Source organism: Parasteatoda tepidariorum, chromosome 4 (genome assembly GCF_043381705.1).
Source record: "Parasteatoda tepidariorum isolate YZ-2023 chromosome 4, CAS_Ptep_4.0, whole genome shotgun sequence".
NCBI lineage: Eukaryota > Metazoa > Arthropoda > Arachnida > Araneae > Theridiidae > Parasteatoda > Parasteatoda tepidariorum.
The window spans coordinates 100576082-100594910 of NC_092207.1; the positions used below are offsets into that span (position 1 = coordinate 100576082).

General features: G+C 27.7%; 1 protein-coding gene across 3 annotated transcripts in view; it reads left to right on the plus strand.

The window, feature by feature from the left end:
• The window catches only part of LOC107450077 (dynamin associated protein 160), a 77672-nt gene extending 59204 nt beyond the window's left edge, over window positions 1–18468 (plus strand). For all 3 annotated transcript variants that reach the window (XM_016065788.3, XM_043046257.2, XM_043046271.2), the window contains 12 exons: window positions 5059–5165; window positions 5298–5370; window positions 5979–6086; window positions 7819–7917; window positions 8670–8837; window positions 9979–10050; window positions 10132–10272; window positions 11335–11468; window positions 11916–11998; window positions 12076–12156; window positions 14398–14571; window positions 17013–18468. In XM_016065788.3, coding sequence (XP_015921274.2) covers window positions 5059–5165; window positions 5298–5370; window positions 5979–6086; window positions 7819–7917; window positions 8670–8837; window positions 9979–10050; window positions 10132–10272; window positions 11335–11468; window positions 11916–11998; window positions 12076–12156; window positions 14398–14571; window positions 17013–17164 — 1392 coding nt within the window. In that variant the 3' untranslated portion in view covers window positions 17165–18468. The remainder of the gene's footprint in view (window positions 1–5058; window positions 5166–5297; window positions 5371–5978; window positions 6087–7818; window positions 7918–8669; window positions 8838–9978; window positions 10051–10131; window positions 10273–11334; window positions 11469–11915; window positions 11999–12075; window positions 12157–14397; window positions 14572–17012) is intronic.
• Window positions 18469–18829: the final 361 nt, after the last annotated feature.

Here is an 18829-nt window from a genome sequence, read left to right on the forward strand (position 1 = left end):
GCATAAACAATTAGTAACATTTACATTACTTAACGAAACTTATTTTGATTATATTTTTTACTGTTAAAATTTAATGATATACAAATCATTTCCCAGCGTACAATCATGAATGATATGAAATGGTGGAAGTATAGCATAAGAAAATGGTTAAAAAATTTTCTTAATGGTTATCCTGTAATTTGCAAAATTTTTAAATATTGGGATAATTTTATTCACTTGATCATGTGATTCACTTGATCATGCTTTTTCGAGCCATTAAATGAATTTGTTAAAAGACTGCTCTGTAATTTTGAACAGGCCAAATTTATTCTGGAAAACAGTCTTATGACAGAAGCTGTTGTTGTGGGTAGTATTAAATTAGGGCAAAAAACTTAATCACTTTTGGAATTTGTCCTAGATGGTGTTCTTCATTTCCATATTTTTAAATCACGTGAATACAAATAGCGATGTGTTATTTTATAATTGCCTAAATACTAATTGTTATGTGTGCTTTTTAAATTGCGCAAATATAAAACGCAATGTGTGATTTTCAAATTGCGTGAATACGAATTGAGATGTACAATTTTAAATTGCGAAAAGACTACTCACAGCGCATGATTTTTAAAATGTGTGAATATGAATCGCGATATATGGTTTTTAAATCGCATGAATATGATTCGCGATGGATGATTTTTAAATCTCGTTATTTTTAATACGAAATGCGCTGCGCAATTTTAAGATCGCGTAAATACGAATTACGATGTGTGAATTTTAAATTACGCGAAGAATTAAAACGTATGATTTTTAAAACGTATAAATACGAATCAAAATAATCATGTAACAACAAAAAGAATAGGTTGAGTGTGTGATGTTAACTTGCACTTGTTCATGGGACTAAAGAAATATACACGTGTTTTGAATTATTTTTTAGCAAAGAGGAACGCGTTTAATATAAATGTACTCAACTTGTTTTTATTTTTCATTTTTATTCTTTTTAGGAAGGTATCGATTTTGCTAAAATACGTAATTACTTTTTAAGTTCCAAAAAAAAAATTAAAACAGTATCGAATTTTAAGAGTTGTAATATTGTGCTAAAATATCAGGATATTCTAAATTACAAGTAAAAAGACGTTCGAAAAACCTCTTATATTTATGTAAAAATCGACACAAATACAGCACATAAAAAGTAATTATTTTAATGCGCGATTCAAAATTCGCGTGTTGTCAAATTATATGAAAAATGTCAATTTTTTTTAAATCACGGGTAAAAAGCGTAGTAATAACTACAAAGGAAATTATCAAAATACCTTATATTTGCGGTGAAATTGGTGTAAATGAAACGCGTCAAAATTTTATGTATTTAAATGCGAAATTAAAGTATCAAAATAGCGTATAAAAAATATCGGACTTTCAAAACCTTGTAGAGATGTGTAACAATAATTGCCAAAATAACGATTGAAAAATAATTTGATTTGCAATAAAATTGGCACAAATAAACCACGTCAGAAAATGGTTATCTAAATGAGCGATTCGTAATAATATCGTGCCAAAATATCAAAATTTTTAAAACCATGCGGAAATGCGTAGCAACAACTGCCGAAAAAGATTAGATTTTTCATGAAGTTTGCACAAATAAAGCGTTTCAAAACTTTTTAAAAATCGCGATTTCAGAAAATACGTGAAAATGGGCAGCAATAACTATCGGAAAGTCATTGAATTTACGATAAAATCGGAGCACTCGAAGAGAGTCAAAAGTAATAACTAAAATTAGAAATTTGTATATCGTAATAATGATGTGTTCAAAATAATGGTATTTTCAAAACTATGCCTAAATCTGTAGAGGTAACCATCGAAAAAAAAGCGATCGAAAACTACATTGAGTGAAATTGGGTGCATCAAAAACTTAAATGCGTAAATTTCAAATTTCTGAATTTTTTTTTATTTAAAAAAAAATTTAATTATTTTTTTTCATTTTGTTCAGATTGCGGTAGCGGGCCGCACATTGAGGGTTGGCGGGCCGCATTTGGCCCGCGGGCCGCAGGTTGTGCACCCCTAATTTAATATATTTAAGACTTATTGATTTATACATATAATTTAATCGCTGTGTTATTTAAAATTTATCAATTAAAATTATTATAAATATAAATGCTAGTAATCATCGAACTATTAAGTCTTATCTTATTATAAGACCAATCCAATTAAAATATAATAAGCGGTAAAAAAATCTAGATTTTTATTATTTCTTTGATAATATTGTGTCAAAATAAAAAATTTTGAAATAATATTTTCTTCTTTTTTGAATTTCACCACATAAACATTTAGTTCGTCATAAGAATAAATTTTAAAATGAAACTTCTCAATTTTTGTTTTTGAGTGAATTCAATACTGAATATCTATAACGCAAATTAAGAAAATCGTCATTATTTAAAATTCAAAAATTAATTTTTTTTAACTTTTTTAAAAATGAAGTATCATTTTTAATTTAATGGATTTCAAGGGGTTACTTGTATATGAATAATTTTTTTACTCATTTTTTCTCACAAAAAATATTATATTTATGTAAAAATATAATATTATAATTGAATTTGTTCAACACATTAATTTATTACTACAAATTCCGAAAGTAAAAACAAAATTTCTAAAGATTGGTAGTTTTAAAATTATTAAAACTTTTTTATATATATGCTAACACTGAATTTTGATTTCTGGTTTTGCTTCTGGATATTTGGAACATACACTATCTTAACACATTTTGTAATATTTTCATGCATTTTAAAGTAATTAAACATTTTAATTAAAATTTAATGCATTTTAAATTAAAATGATTTTTTTTTTCTTTCACTTTTTAATGAAGTGTAAAGTTACTTAGAATTTTTTTATTTCCTCGAAATGTACTTTAAAACATGTTACTTTTTTTATCTGTACTTCTTACGCATTACTTTTGTTTGAAGTACTTTTTTAAAGTAACGTTCCCATGTATGCTTACTAATTGGCAGTTGTCTTGGAACTCCTGCCACATTATTAGAAGAACTTAGTTGTCCCAAAATAGTGTCATTTTTAAACTTGCAATAAATTTGGAACAAGGGTTCCAATTCATTGCCGCTCTACAAATATGCACTTATTGGAATATAATTGGTTTATTACATAGCCTTTCATATTTAAAACTCTGTTTTAATGTATTTTGAAGCTAGATTGATTTTATCTTTCGACGACAAGCAATAAAGTTTTCTCTTAAACGGCCAAAAATGTTTGCAAAGGATAACTTTGTGCCTGAAATCCACAAAAAAGCTTTTTATGCCTCATTTTCGAATTTACAAAAAGTGTCATAGTAGCATCAATAGAATTTATAAATACAGTCAGACCTCGATATAAGGTCACTCTAAGGGACATTGCAAAAGTGACCTTATAAGCGGGGTGACCTTTTAACCGATTCATTAGCAGTTCGTAACTAAGCACGTAAATAGTACACATTAAAACTTTTTAAAAATAGTAATACAAATGAAAACGATCGACCATAAATTAAATATTTAAGTCAATAAATTTTAACAGAATTAGTAAAGAATTAACGAAAGTTAGATTTTTAGAAAAATTTTTAATTTAAAATTAAGCTGTTTACAAATTTCCTCAAAGTGTACATACCTACATTAAATCTTACCTTATTTAAAATAATCATTTATGCAGGTCTGTCTCGTTTTTGGTTTCATTTTTTGAAAAATGTTTTCTAGATTTTGTAACTTCTCGAAATGTTCCTCAGCTCCCTCATGGTTTGTAAAAAAATTTCATATGACATTTATAGCATTGAAGGCTTCCACTTGGGTTGCAGCTACAGTCTCAGGATCACTGTCATTGTAATCACTGTCCACAACTTGTGAAACAATTTCAGAAATTGTAGCTTGTTCATTGGTTGCCACATTTTCCTAGAACTCGAGAGGGATAATTGCCTTGTAAGAAAGTTGAATAGGATTTTGTTCAAAGCCTCAGATAAAAATGACCTTATAAGCGATAACGATTTTTAAAGCTTGACCATATATCCAATAATCTGTAACAAAGAATTTCTATTCAGCGAGCCGGGACTTTGGAAAAGTGACCTTATATGCAGATGACCTTATATCGATGTCTGACTGTAATGTGAAAAACACTTTTTTATGTGGAATTACAACCAAGTTGTTGCCTTAATCATATCCATTCTTTTCTTTTTCATTTTGTTATGAATCAACAATGTGAAGTTTGATCTTATTCTTGGCATGTAAAATCTGGTTTATTTACACATTTATTAGAGCAGACCAAGAAAAACGGTTTTTCATATCCTCCCTCCAGGTTTAAAAGCTAGGAGCAAGGCATGTCATTTTTTCACAGAATTCTGCTTATTGCAGGATTATTGATTCGCTAACTTCCGTGAATCGAAACTAATAATCCGATAAAATGTTCACATCAATCTGAAATTTAAAGTAAGATTTAAAGGCTCTGCAATTTAAAATTTTAATTTTGAAACTTTCGCTAAATAAAATTAACGAGACATTTTTATACACTTAATTCTTCTGCAAAATTGAAATTTGTTTTTTGGTTTGTATAGTATTCGGCAACTGGTGCATGTTAAATATGTTGGGTCACAAAGTCCTCCATGTTCCTATAACAAATCAGTACCTCTTGGGATTGGAGATGAATCATTCTCTGGCTGAGGTCAAATAACGATCTGTGGATGAATAAATGGGTCTGCCATATAAACGGTTTGTGTGTAGCTGAAGTCAAATTCTTTGTCATAAATGGCGCCACTGAAGAACAAAAACGCTCCTTCAATCCATGTGATTTTACCAAGCAGGTTTATTGGTTGATTAGTGGCATTAGAAACAACAATTGCTGTTTTTTAAAGAGTTTCTACTGATGTCATTTTTTAAAAATGGTCTCCTTGCTTTGCATTTCAATTGCTAATTTTTCAAAAAAGGGCCTTCGCTGCTTAGACCCTTGTTATTGCCACTTAGAACTGGGTACACTCTAAATATTTTATTAAAACATTTCTGTTTAAAAATCATATTCATTTTAATCATTCATGTTCTAATTATGTATGAAAAAAATTTCCAGGCTTTTCAAAAACCATTACGAGAATCTCAAGTATTGAATAAAGAAGAACTTCGATCAATATTTGTTAACTGGAAAGAGCTGATTGTCTGCAATACAAAGCTTTTAAGGTGTGTGTAAATTCTTACTTTTCTCCCATAAATTATGAATTTTATTTTTCTATAATTGTTCAATTATTTAGGTGGACTGAAAAAAAATGTTTTCTTAAATAAAATTATTAAAATATGCATTATTTTTTCCAGAGCTTTAAGAGTGAGGCGACGGATGAGCCCTGATAACATCATTCAGAAAATTGGAGATTTGTTATGTGAAAATGTATGCAGAAAACTTCAATAAACTTTAAAATTTGCCTAGAGTTAAAATAAACCTTGTATTTCCGAATATAAGTCGTGAATTTTTAGACAAGATTGGAAAGGTCTACTTATAATCCGATTCCCTAACTTTTAAATATTTCAGTAAAACTTACTTCTAGAAGATTCTAGATTCCAAAGGAAATACATCTAGCTTTGTCGAGCATTAGCAATAATCAGGAAATATCGCAAAACGTACATACAAAACATAAAAATACTTGAAATAATAGTTGGAAATGGAATGTCTAAGTATAAAAATTGAAAAAGAAACACATGAAAAGGACTGTTTGAGAGGAATACTATTATTTTTTTAATCTTCTCTTTACAAATTCAGAAGGTCCATGCTTCTTTTACCCATTGTGCAACTGTTATTTCTAGATAGGGGGTGCATTTTTATTTCCAAGCGTAGCATACTTTTTTTTTCTTCGGCTTATATTTGAGTTTTGAATTTTGGCTGAATTTCCTTATAAAAAACATACTCGTAGGCTTATACATAGATGGGCTTATATTCGGAAATATATAGTTATATATTTCTATAATATACTTCTATATATATACATACTTTATTTTTAGCTGCCGCACTTCACTCCTTACATCAGATTTTGCAGTTGCCAGTTAAATGCTGCTGCTCTCATTCAAAATAAATCTGAAACTAACCCAAGATTTAAAGAAGTGACCAAAGTAAGTTTGTAGTAAATGTTGTTGCTATTTAACTGCTATAATGAAAATCACATAAATTATTTTTATAGTCTCTTATAGTTATTCATTTTTTAGTCTGATTTAATGCTATAGTAAAAATTACAATCATTGCTTAGCTCGCCTCCCTATGGGGTGAACCGATTTCGAATCCCATGAATGGCTAGTCACTGCAAATTGTACACTGATTACAGTGCGGACGTAAAATATCCTCGGTGGAAGAAGATCATGGGTTAGAGTCCCCTTACCGTCAAGCTAACCATTGGAGGTTTTCTTGTCCGTGTAACACAAATACGGGTTATTCCCATCCGAAAGTCCTCTACGAAGGCAAAATTCCTCTCACTGCTTGGTCCAAGAGTTCCCTTGTCTTCTGGATTGGGTTCAAATTTACAAGGCTACTTAGTTAAACATTGATACTCGCAAACCCAAAATTCGGCCGGCTATTTAAAAACGGTTACAAAATAAAATAAAATCATTGCTTAGTATGTTTGACTGTTTTTTAGTGAATATAACTTTAGTTATATTTTAGTCTTATTATATACATTCTTTATGTTCTCTTATATTTCTCTAATGAATAAATATAGCTATATCTATAATGTGTCTTATTAATATATTTTTTCCTTAATTGCTTTGATATGATATTATATGCATTTTTACTAATATTAATGTTCAATTTTAACTGCATGTTGAGTCAATCTAGTAATCTTTTCACTCCTGTTATTTGTATGCTTATTGTTTTTATGTTAGACTTAATTAGGAGCACCACTTGATTTTGTTGCACTTGATGCAAAACATGTTTCTCTCAATATAGCTGCTTTTGGCTCTTTTGCTGTTAATCTATCTAGAATATGCTCATTTTAGTAGATCAAAATTTCTTGATTAGTTTAATTATTTTTATTCTTTTCTACTTAGCATGGTTTATGTAATTCTAATATATATTATATTTTTAGCCTGTTTAATTTCATATGTGTTAAAATACTATAACTTTTATTAGTCCCATAGGAAAAGAACTAAATTATTATTTAAAAAATGCATAATTAACTCTTCATTATACTCACTTTCATGGCTTATGATTATCTATTTGTATCTCATTTCCATTAAAAAAAATTGTTTGGATTTAAAAGAGAAGATTTTACAAATTTTTAAATAAAATACTATGATAAAAATGTCCATAATTTTCATGCAATAAATGTTGAACTTCAAAAATCTATTAAAATAATATGGAAAACTATTGACTAACAAAGTTTTAAGAAAAGTACTGTATAAACTGGAAAATGCTTATTTTTATGTAAACAAAAACTAATTTAAATTAGATGTGCCGTTTCATGTAAGTAAATTAGCAAAAAATATATTCCATTGATTTATCTTGAATGGTCATTTATATCTTTATTAGTTTTGTTTAGTTATTTATTTCTTTGCCATATTTGCTATTTATTAATCAAGCTTTAATTAAAATATTGTAATTTCTTATTACTGAATTTAAGCTAATGATTTTTAAAGATTTTGTAATTATTTATTGATTCTCATGAGTTTTAATCGTTCCAGAAGCCACTAAATTTGAGATCTTAATTTTAAAATCACTTTATTTCCTTTCAAAGGTATATTTTATCAAATAGTCTAGATTTGTGATATTTTTGAACATGCTTCTTTTTTTTCTATTTGATTTAATACTATCTTTTCTATATGCCCTTTATTCATAGATTTGTTTAAATTTCAGCACTGTTGTACAGATCCTCGCACGAAAGGAATGCCATTAAGTAGCTTCTTATTGAAGCCTATGCAAAGAATCACTAAATATCCTCTTTTAATACAAAAGGTGTGTATTATTGGTTAGTTTGCATTATGCTCATTTTAGTAACAATAAAAAAATTGTGTAAGATTTAATTTTACACATTTCTAGTTAATATAATATTATAATATTGCATACTGGATTTCATTGAATTGAAAATGGCCAATTGTTTATAGATGCATTATATGTTGTAATTAAAATGTTAATTTATACTAGATTATAAATTTAACTTAATTTCAAAGAATTAAGCACAAAATATTTAAACATTTTCACTTGTGCTTTTTAATACCATCAGAATTATACTGCACTCTCAGTATTTGTGTTTTTCACTACATTTAGATCTATTTGAAGTTAATTGTGAAAAAAAATTCTGTCATCTTGCTGTAAAAGTATGTTTTCACCGTTATGCAAAGATAAATGTTGCTTTAACAGCTAAGACTTAAACTGTTGTTAAATTATCTTTCAGCTTAGCGTGAACTTTTTTTTATGTACAGTGCACTCGACAAAAAGCAGAACTCTTTCACTTATTGGATTGTCACATACTATGATGCATTCTTAATATTTTGTCCTTAAATATGCAAATTAATTTGCGCAAAAGATAGTTAAATAACAAAAACAGGCAAAAAAATAAATTTCTCTGAATAAACAGATTGTTTCCTTCAAATTCAGATTCTTAACCCTCAAAATGTTTAAGTGTCTTTTAAACATTAGATTAAAAGCTATTGTGGCATTCTGTTATTAAATAATATGATTTTTTTTTCAAATATATTTGTTTTCAGATTATAGAATATACACCTGAAGGTCACCCTGATTATGCTCATTTAAAAGAAGCTTTAAATCAAGCTCAACAGTTGTGTAATCAAGTGAATGAAGGTGTGAGGGAGAGGGAAAATTCAGATCGTTTGGAATGGATACAGAATCATGTTCTGTGTGATGGTTTGCCAGAGGTAAGAATTATTTTAATATATTTGTATACACCAGTTTTATTCATAAATCTTCCATGATTCATAAATGAATTAAAGACACCTTTAAAAGAGAAAAGATTTTATTTTCTCCATGTTTTATGAAGGTGTGATAATTCTGTATTTGATAGTTGACTGATGGAATACATTTTTGATTAATTTTATTTATTGAGATCTGCTGTATTGAATCTAGTTTCTCCTGAAACTTAGTACTCTATTGAAAGATGCATTTGTTATTAAGTAACTAATTAATGTATTTGAATATTTTTTATTCATTTTATTTTTTGGAATGTGCCCTTTATTGAACCTAGTACTCTATTGAAGGATTATATGAATGTTTTTGTTGTGAAATAATGAATTTAAATATTTTTTTTTTTATATTATTAGTTGAAAAGTTTTCTATTCTATTTAGTTGCAAAAGTTTAAATTTCAATGCCACAAGTCTTTTTAAAACTTAAGTGTCAAAAATCTTTGAAAATGTTCTAACACTATTTATAACTTTGAAATTTAAATTTACTAATAAAGTTCGGTAAAGTACATTTCAATGTACAAAGTGAAACAAAAAAAATGTTCATTTGTATAAATTAATTACTTAATAAATAAATAAACTGTGCTCATGAAATAAGTAGAAACCCTTTTCTTGCTTGGTTTTTATTCATTATCTTTTACATTATGTTAGATTATGTAAAATTGTATGCATTAAACTTTACATGATCTAATTGTTTAAAAGAAAACTGTTTTGATAATATTTCTATACAAAAATCTCCTTTTAATGCCACGTGATTAGTGTGAACTTTAAAATGTTAATGCAGTTGTGTAAAGCAGAAATAATTCAAAATAGTACTTGAAACTACTTTACTTTTAAGATTAAATGCTCTAATCATTTGTTAATAAGAATGAATAGTTCAATAAGCACTAGAGAAAATACATGTCATCTGTTAGTAACCTAATTGCTACAATTATTTAATTCGTTACTCAACAATGTCAATATTTTAAATTCGTAAAAAATTTCAACTTTATATTTAGAATAACTAATCAATATTTCTTATACAATTATATTTATAATAAATTGTATTAAATAAACTATTCATTCTGCTTTTGATATTTTTTAATATTTTTTATTTAGCAAATAACCTTCAACTCCTTAACGAATAGTTTGGGTCCCAGAAAGCTCTTACATGTTGGTATACTATATAAAGTAAGTTAAATATTCAATTTTAAGTCCTATAAAAATTTAATATCTGCTGTAAGTAGGTTAATTAAGTATCTTTTTATTTAGGCCAAGAGCAATAAAGAATTGATGGCTTTTCTATTCAATGATTTTTTGCTTTTAACTCAGCCTTTTAAAGAACTGGGAAAAATTACGAATGTTTTTACATCAGAAAAGGCAATGAATTCGTTATATAAAATGTATAAACAGGTAGTTATTTTATTTATTTTAAATATTTAGTTATTATATTTTACCTGTATTAAAATATATATATATATATATATCTATTTATACTATATACTGTTCAAATTAAATTACCTTTATACGTGTACACAATTTTAAACCTCAAAAACACGTTTGGTTTACTTAGCTTTTTTATCAATAAACCGTTGATTAGTGGTTAAAGACTGAGGTTTGACCCTCAATGGTGACTTCAAACCCGCCCAGCTTAAGATCAATAAGTACTAGCTTACCTGAGTAGAAAAGGTGGATTGTGTGCAATGTTCACCAACAAGCATACCATTAGTCACAAAATTGTGAAGTCTTAACTTCCATGACCCCCATACCATACAATAGAAGGAAGGAATTTATTTAACTTTTTATAAATGAACTCGCAACAGATGGTGATGGCCATTTTGTTTTGTGTTCAATTACAAAAAATAGTTATATTTTTCATACCCCTGACTAACTGAAAAGTACAAAACTTTCCGTTTTCAGAAATTTTAGAATTATGCTTTAAGCTTCTTAACAAAAAGAAATAAAGTTACATAAATATATTTGAATTTTTTCTGCTGTTTTATTTTCCTCCATTTATTTTCAAAAACTTTTTATCTGATGAACAGAAATACATTTTCTTTTATGGCTTTAACTTCTGTCAACTTTAATACTTAAAATACAAAATTTTTATTGGACCGCCAGTTTGCTCTCGGCTGCTGATATTGCAATCGCCTGACATTGGATAGGGATAAAAAAATTTCATTTATCCACTTATATTCTTTGGAACTAAAGGAATTGTGCAATCCAATTTTCACGCTATTGAACATAGTTTTTTAATTAAAACATTTTAAAAACTGGTTTCTTTTTTGTTTCATTCTTAGTAATAGTCATTTTGTACTCTATTGTATTTTTTTAAATACTATGATTTAACAGTTATTAAAACATTTCTTAATTTTAGAAAAGATTTTATATGTTTTAAGAAATTTTATTTAAATTTATATAATTTTATTGAATGAATGATTGTTAATGTTTTGTTTATTTTTATTGTGTTTGCAGCCGTTGTTCTTAAATCATGTCACAGTTAAAGCTACAGATTCAGATAATAATCAAGATGATTCTACATTCTTTGTATGCTACTCTGAATGTATTACAGATCGTATACATTTCAGAGCTTCGAACACTATTGATAGGTAAATGATAAATATATTTCAGTTATTGGTTTTGTGAAGTGTGTTGTGTGAATTATTTCTGTATATTTTATACCTGATTACTGAATGCATTAAATGTAGCATGCTAATTTTTTTAGAACTTTATTTTACAATCATTTGGAATTTATTTTATCTTCAAAAAGAAAAGTTTATCTATTCATTTTATTCACAATTCCATTAACCTATCCTATTGTTATTTATATTTTCTTTATTCAATCTCATTTCAAATATGTTTCATGACTTCCACTTTAAACACTCATTCTTAAGCAATTTAATACATCATTAATGAAATATTTTTAAAGGACATATAATAAAATTTAGAATAAAAACATAAAAATTCAGAAATATTTGATATGTTGTAAATTTGTTTGAAGGTTTTAAAATTTTAATTTAAAAAAATTATAACATTATTTCTTATTCATATTATAGAACTCTTTGGATTAAAAAAATTGAATCTGCAGCTAATAACTTTTGTGAAATTGAAAAGAAAAATTTGAACCATCAAAAAACATGTAAGGTGATATATATCTGTTTGAATTATCCAAACTGAATGAATTATATATATTGTTTAATAAATAAACTCTTACAGTGAGATCTCAAGCAATCCAGGGAGTGGGTCGTCTTTTAGTGGTAGTTGTGGAAGGCATAAACTTGAAAGCTTGCTCAAATGGTGAGTCATTCCAATTCAGTTTCCTTACAGGTTTATAACATTCTTCAAATAACACGTTGTTTTTTTGAACAGATTTTTCCCGAAATGTTACATTTATTGACATGTTAACTATTTCCTTTTCAGATAAGTCAACTTTTAACAGGGTAATTATTTGCCCTTTTGGCAATTGTAATTACCCATAACAATAATTACATAGCTTCATTGTCTACAGCAAAATTGACAAAATAATGAGTAATAAACCAGACATTTACTTATAGCATCTGATGGAATCAATGTGTGAGATGATTCTGCACAAACGATGGAATATGTTGAAAATCGGCAACTCATTTTTTACAAATTTTTAAATATCAAATTGCAAATTTTATTCTATGTATAATATTTATGTAACGTTTGTATCAGTGTGCTCATCCCCTTTAATAATTAGACGCTATATTATGTTTGTTATTCAAATTTAAGTATTTAAAGTGTTAAGTATTAGATAAATGGTGTTCATCCCACCTCAATAATATATATATTGCATTTTAAACAATTAGAGCAATTGTAATAATATTCTGACAAATTAGTAATATATTTGCTTAAATTTTATAATTAATAACTGAATGGCCTTGTATTGCAAATTATAAATTATTTGAATTTACTTTAAACGTATGATGCAAATAAAATATAATATGTTTTTATAAATTTGATGACAATTTTGCTTAGCCTAAGTTAAGTTTTTTAATTTGTAATAAGGATAATGAAATTCATTGAATGATTAATAGATTTGTAAGTTATCAATCTTAAAATATAATTTTAGTCAAATTACGCATTAATTTAATTTGGCTAATTAATTGATGGTACATACATTAATTCATATCTGAATTCATGAACTATAATTCTATGCATCTTGATCACAAAAAAAAACACCCTGAATGACTTTTGATCTAAATCATTGAATCTTCATGTACTAAGACTCAATCTTAAAGGTGGAATTTCAAATTTGCAAATTAATTTGCGCAGATGATATTTTAAGTTATGAAATCAGACACAAAAACGTATTTTCTCTGAGTAAACATACCTTTTTTCAACGAGTTCAGATTTTTGACTCCCACAATATAAAGCGTAGCTGCAATCTGCGAAATAGGATCCCAATAGTTAGGTTAGGAGAGCAATCAAAAGTTTGGTCCCCTTAATGTTAGTTTTTCTTTTTGCATAATTTGGTATATTTGAAGACATTCTTAAGTGAATTGAAAAGATTTTGCTCACAATTAAAACAATCGTTTATCTAAAGATAATTCCATGGAAAAAAATAATAATTATTAATTACTTTTTATTTAAAAATCAGCTATTTAAGATTCAATTTCTCAGAATTCTTTTGACCGATTTTGTACAAATATTGTATTTTTTCTTATAAAATTACATACTTTAAATTTATGTAAAATTTGTATACATTACAATTATAATAAATAATTACTAAAAAAATTTTTTTTTGCACTGAATTATCTTCGGATAAATAAATGTTATAATTGTGTGCAAAAATTTTAAATTCGCTTAAAAAGTTCTCGAGATATGTAGAAATACGCAAAAGGTCAATATAGCGTTAAGGGATCCAAACTTTCGACCGTTATCTCGATCAAACTATTGGTATCTTATTTCCGAGATTGCCGCTGTTCCTCATATTTTTTTCTTTATTTTATAACTTTTGTTGAACAGCCGACCCAATTTTGGGCTTATGACAACTTATGTTCAACTCCTTAGCCTTGTAATTTTGAACCCAATCCAGAAGACTAGGGAACTCCTGGATTAAATATTGGGAGAAATTTGCTTTCAGGGAGGACTTTTTTGATGAAACTATATCGCATTTGCGTTATATGCAGAGGAAAACCTCCCACGGTTATCATAACGGCAATGGGACTCTTTACCCCCGTCTACCACTGAGGATATTTTACGTCAGCACTATGGTCGGTGCGAGCCAGGAACCGAAATCGTATCGACCTGCCATCGAGATTCGTACCCGGTTCACCTCATTGAAAGGTGAGCGTTCTATCCCTTGATCCACCATGACTCGCTGTTCCTCATATTGTAGAGGTCAGATATGTTTATTCAGAGAAAGTACATTTCTGTATCTAATTTCATAACTTCAAATATCATCCCTTATACTAACTAATTAGCATATTTTAGACCACTCCCATGAACCATTAAGATCGATACCTGGCAAGTGAAAATCCGATCATTAGTATAAAATACTGTTCTTTTTCAAAGGTCAAAGCAATCCTTATTGTGAAGTGAGCATGGGATCTCAGGAACAGAAAACAAAAGTTATACCAAACACATTAAATCCCAGGTGGAATGCATCCATGCAGTTTCTTGTGAAGAATCTTAATGAAGATGTCCTCTGCATATCCGTATTCGATAGAGATTTGTTTTCTCCAAATGGTGAGCATATTTTTGCTGTTCTTTCATCATTTGTTTCAAAAATAATTTTAATTATTATTGTTTCTGTCTTAGTGAACCGTACGCACAGATTAAAATTCGCCCTAAGACTTCCGATTGATTTTTACACTAAACCTTTGTGATGCTACAATAGGCTTTACATTTTTCCAAGCTTTTAAAATTTCTTTAACTTATTTTTTTTTTATAATCTTAACCGAATTTTAATTAAATTAAACCAATTATTTAATTTTTATTACAATTTATAAAAAGTGAATATAAAATATTTTTTATCTTTTTCTTCACAAACAATGTAACGGCTAACTTTTTATTTCAATTTTAATGTAAGAATCATTAATTCACTGTCTCGATTAAATCGAAAACAAAAATCTATTTATAACTCCTTATTTCTTATCACAAAGACGTTAGTTACAGGGTTATACTAATTCTCACAGTCTTTTTGGCGATTCGCTTACGCCGAATTATTTTCAAATTTAATATTGATTATGGGGCTTTATATTTTACTATGTTATCTTTTGATAAATCACCAACCATGGATCTCTTCCCATGTTCCTAACTGTCCGTTGGGAACAATTCATTCACTTTATATTTAAAATCATTGGCGATAGGATCGGGAGCCCTTTTTGTGCCTCCCAGTCCCAACCGTTGAATATCAATCTTAACAGAAATTCTCGATTTGAAGAGAAGAAATTTTTTGATCATTAAAGGACTACTTTTCATTAAATTTTGAGTGTGAGTACATTCAGTTTAATATTTACTTAATGAATCATTTTTTCCTAAACGTACTCTGAGATAATTATCCCTACTAGATATTCAAATTGAAGTGTATATGTAACAGCCAAAAGTATGCTTAATACTACAATGCCTTAACCTACCACTGTAATTGGACTGATGATCACTGCCTTCAGCAAGCTAGTAAAAGCGTGCCATCCAATATTATTATACTTGCAGTGTTTACAATATAACATGTTATTTTAATGAAGTAAACAATAAATGGATTTGGAAGACTCCCCAAGCATGTTTTTTACTGCAAGTTGCTACCCAGAAAACAACAAATTTTGATAATAACAACGATATTTTGCACAAATATAACCAAATAATAGACAAACCTAGCACTTTGTTTATATTCTGATATTAATTTTCATAAGTTTGTTTTCAACTCACAACCAGTTCGAATTTATAAATTACAGGAGGTAATTTAAACACAAATCACACTCATAAAACTTTCTAGAATATTTAGCCTATTCACACTTCACCTCATAAGCACAACATAAGCGGAGGGATACTCCAAATGTTTTCTAAATTTCTTTCAGTTTTAGAAAGCTTGTTATTGTTTACATTCAGTCAACCATCCATATGATTTTATTTATTACTTACTTTTTTATAATAACTTGTATTACTGTTGTCTTTTACCCGGCAATATTTAAGCTTCTGGTAAAAAATAAAAATTAGTTTTTAGTATACAGTGACATTATCTGTTTCTTACATTTTCCCATTTCCTACTGCTGGTCAGTAAAAATTATCCTGATTCCATGTTAAATTATCTACAAATTTCGCACATTATTATGAAAGAGGTTTTTCTAACATTCTTTCTATGAAAGAGAATGCAAAGGAACTCTTCAATTGATATCAGAAATGAACAAAGCGAGGGAAGGAAGTATAAGCTTAAATTGTAAAATTTGAGAATGGAATTTTTTCCAGCAAACTTCAGCATTTGAATCTTGGAATTATCTAATCATTTAAAAAAACAACTGGTATGGTAATCATTTCGTTTTCTTGATTCCAGTGACCTACATGATGGTTCTAAAGCAAAAATAAATGTTCTCTGAATTTGATTTCTACAGCGTTGGGCAGTGTCGACTAAAATGCATTACAAATGGGTTTAATAAAGCTTCTTGGGGTTGATTGCGTCTTGGTAGCCAACAGGAATATTGACCCTTCTAAATAAAATTGTGTTGCAAAAAAGCCCATAATTTTTCAATACCTGATTTAAGGCCTGCTCCCGTTGATAGTGATGAAAATAGTTAAAATGAGCAAAAAATGTCCGGGGATATACCTTCTACTGATCAAGAGTTTGAAAGCTTTAAAATTCGCAATCAATAATGAATATTGTTGAAATCATATCTAAAAGCAATGTAAAGATTACACTTTTTTCAAGTAGTACATGTCGTAAGTGTGAATTTTTGAAAAACATTCTATATTTTTTTTACGCTATTGCGCATTATTCAACGCTAGTCCAACAGAAAACATAAAGTCGGGATTCCTCTGTATAGTTCATAGCAGAACATACTGATTTTTCTCATGTTTTTGTATCTAAAAAACAAGGTACTGGGAAAAGCCTCCAGGCGTAAAAAGAATGTCTTTTCAAAAAGTAACTAGGTGAGGTCTAGAATGGTATTAATCATTTAATTCACATTTTATTTCAGAATTTCTTGGGAGAACAGAAATAAAAGTATCCGATATCTGTCGAGAGACCAGACAGACTCACGAGCCAGTTGTGCGAAAACTCACTCTGTATGAAGTAGAAACGGGTGAGGTGGTGATCAAATTTGACTTCCAAATCTTTCAAAACATTTGAATCATGCTTCTATATCCACATTGCAGCTAAATATTTCATTTGTATTTTTTTGCTTATTTGCTTTACACATTCCATTTATCATATAAAACTATAATTCATTCTTTATCGAATATGTTGAGTTTATTACTGAGAAAAGAAATTGTTATTTCAAGAGATATGTAAATTTTTGTATTTTTGGAAGAAAACCTAAATTATATTGTGAATAATTCTGTTATATTATCAAAGATATAACATGAAATATATATTGTAAAAATATACCATTTCATTGATACCGTAATCATTCATTTTAGGGTCAAATGTCAGAATTCTCAAAAATGATAAATTACTGATTATCTTTGTCAGCAGAGAATTCTTTATCCTTTTTTATGTTACAATGCTAGTAAGTAAATTTGAAAAATTCCTTATTATGAACTCCGAAAGGATGTTTCAAAAAAGTTATCATTTTAAATATTAGTTATATGTAAAATTTCATTTAAAAAAAATAGTGATAGTTTCATGATAAACCATGTAATGATTTTTAATGAAATGTTATCTTAAAATTAAGTAGCTAAACATAAATATCAATCCATATAATGGCAAAAGTTTTACACAAGAGGTCTAATAAGACATTAAAAAATGTGTAAAAACATTGTAAATCGGTTTTTTGACAACTGTTTGTTTCATAACATCCAACCATATACATCTATCACAGCTGTGAATCTTCTTAATGCTTAAAGTTAATGTTTTCACCTTTCTTTATTAAGCTTTAATTTCAATTTTAGAGATAAGTTGTTTTGACAAATATGATAAAGTGGAATAATTTTATTTGGCTAGTTTTTTATTGAAAATTATTTTAAAATAATTATTTCAATGATACAGATTGTAAACAGTCGAAATGCAAAATATCTTTTTAAGAGCAATAAGTATCCACGACCCCAATTTTTCATCTTTTTTTTTTTAATTATTTTTTTATGTTAGTTTATCAAACGCAATTTAATATTTATATATATTTCTACCTTATTTGGCCCTGAAAGCCATCAAACTGAACATTTGATACAATCTTAAAGAAAATATTTTTTTTAATTGTTGCACTGCTTTTTGTTTTATTGCTTCTGTATTAGGTAATTTCTTTTAAAAAATGAAAGTTGACTCATTTCAATATTTTTCCTATGAAAAATTTCTCATTATTTTTAATTACATACATATTTTTTATTTATTATTTTCTGATTTTACGGAGGAAAGCTTTTGTTAAAATTGTTCACACTTTTCTTCATTTGTATTTTTTCATTTACTTTACTGTCACAATAAAAACATTATCCTTGAAATTGCCAGAACTTGATTATTTAATATTATTTTGATCTTGTCAATTAGTTCTATTTTTTTTATTATTCATGCCAATAAATCTGAACGCATTTAAAATGAGCTAAGAGTCAGTTTCTTCCACAACAAAAAATAATAATAAAAAACTAAGAGTTCCAGAGTTTTTTTTATAAATTTATAGTACATATACACAGTACACGTAACATTTTCTATATTATAATTTTTTCTAAAATTTCAGTATCCAATTTTGCTAAAAGTATTAAAATAAATTTAAACTTGTAAGTGTCAATGCTTCCTTGATTAATGGAATACAAATTGCTTAATTAACTAAATCTTTTAAAAGAAAGATTAAATTTAAAATTTGCA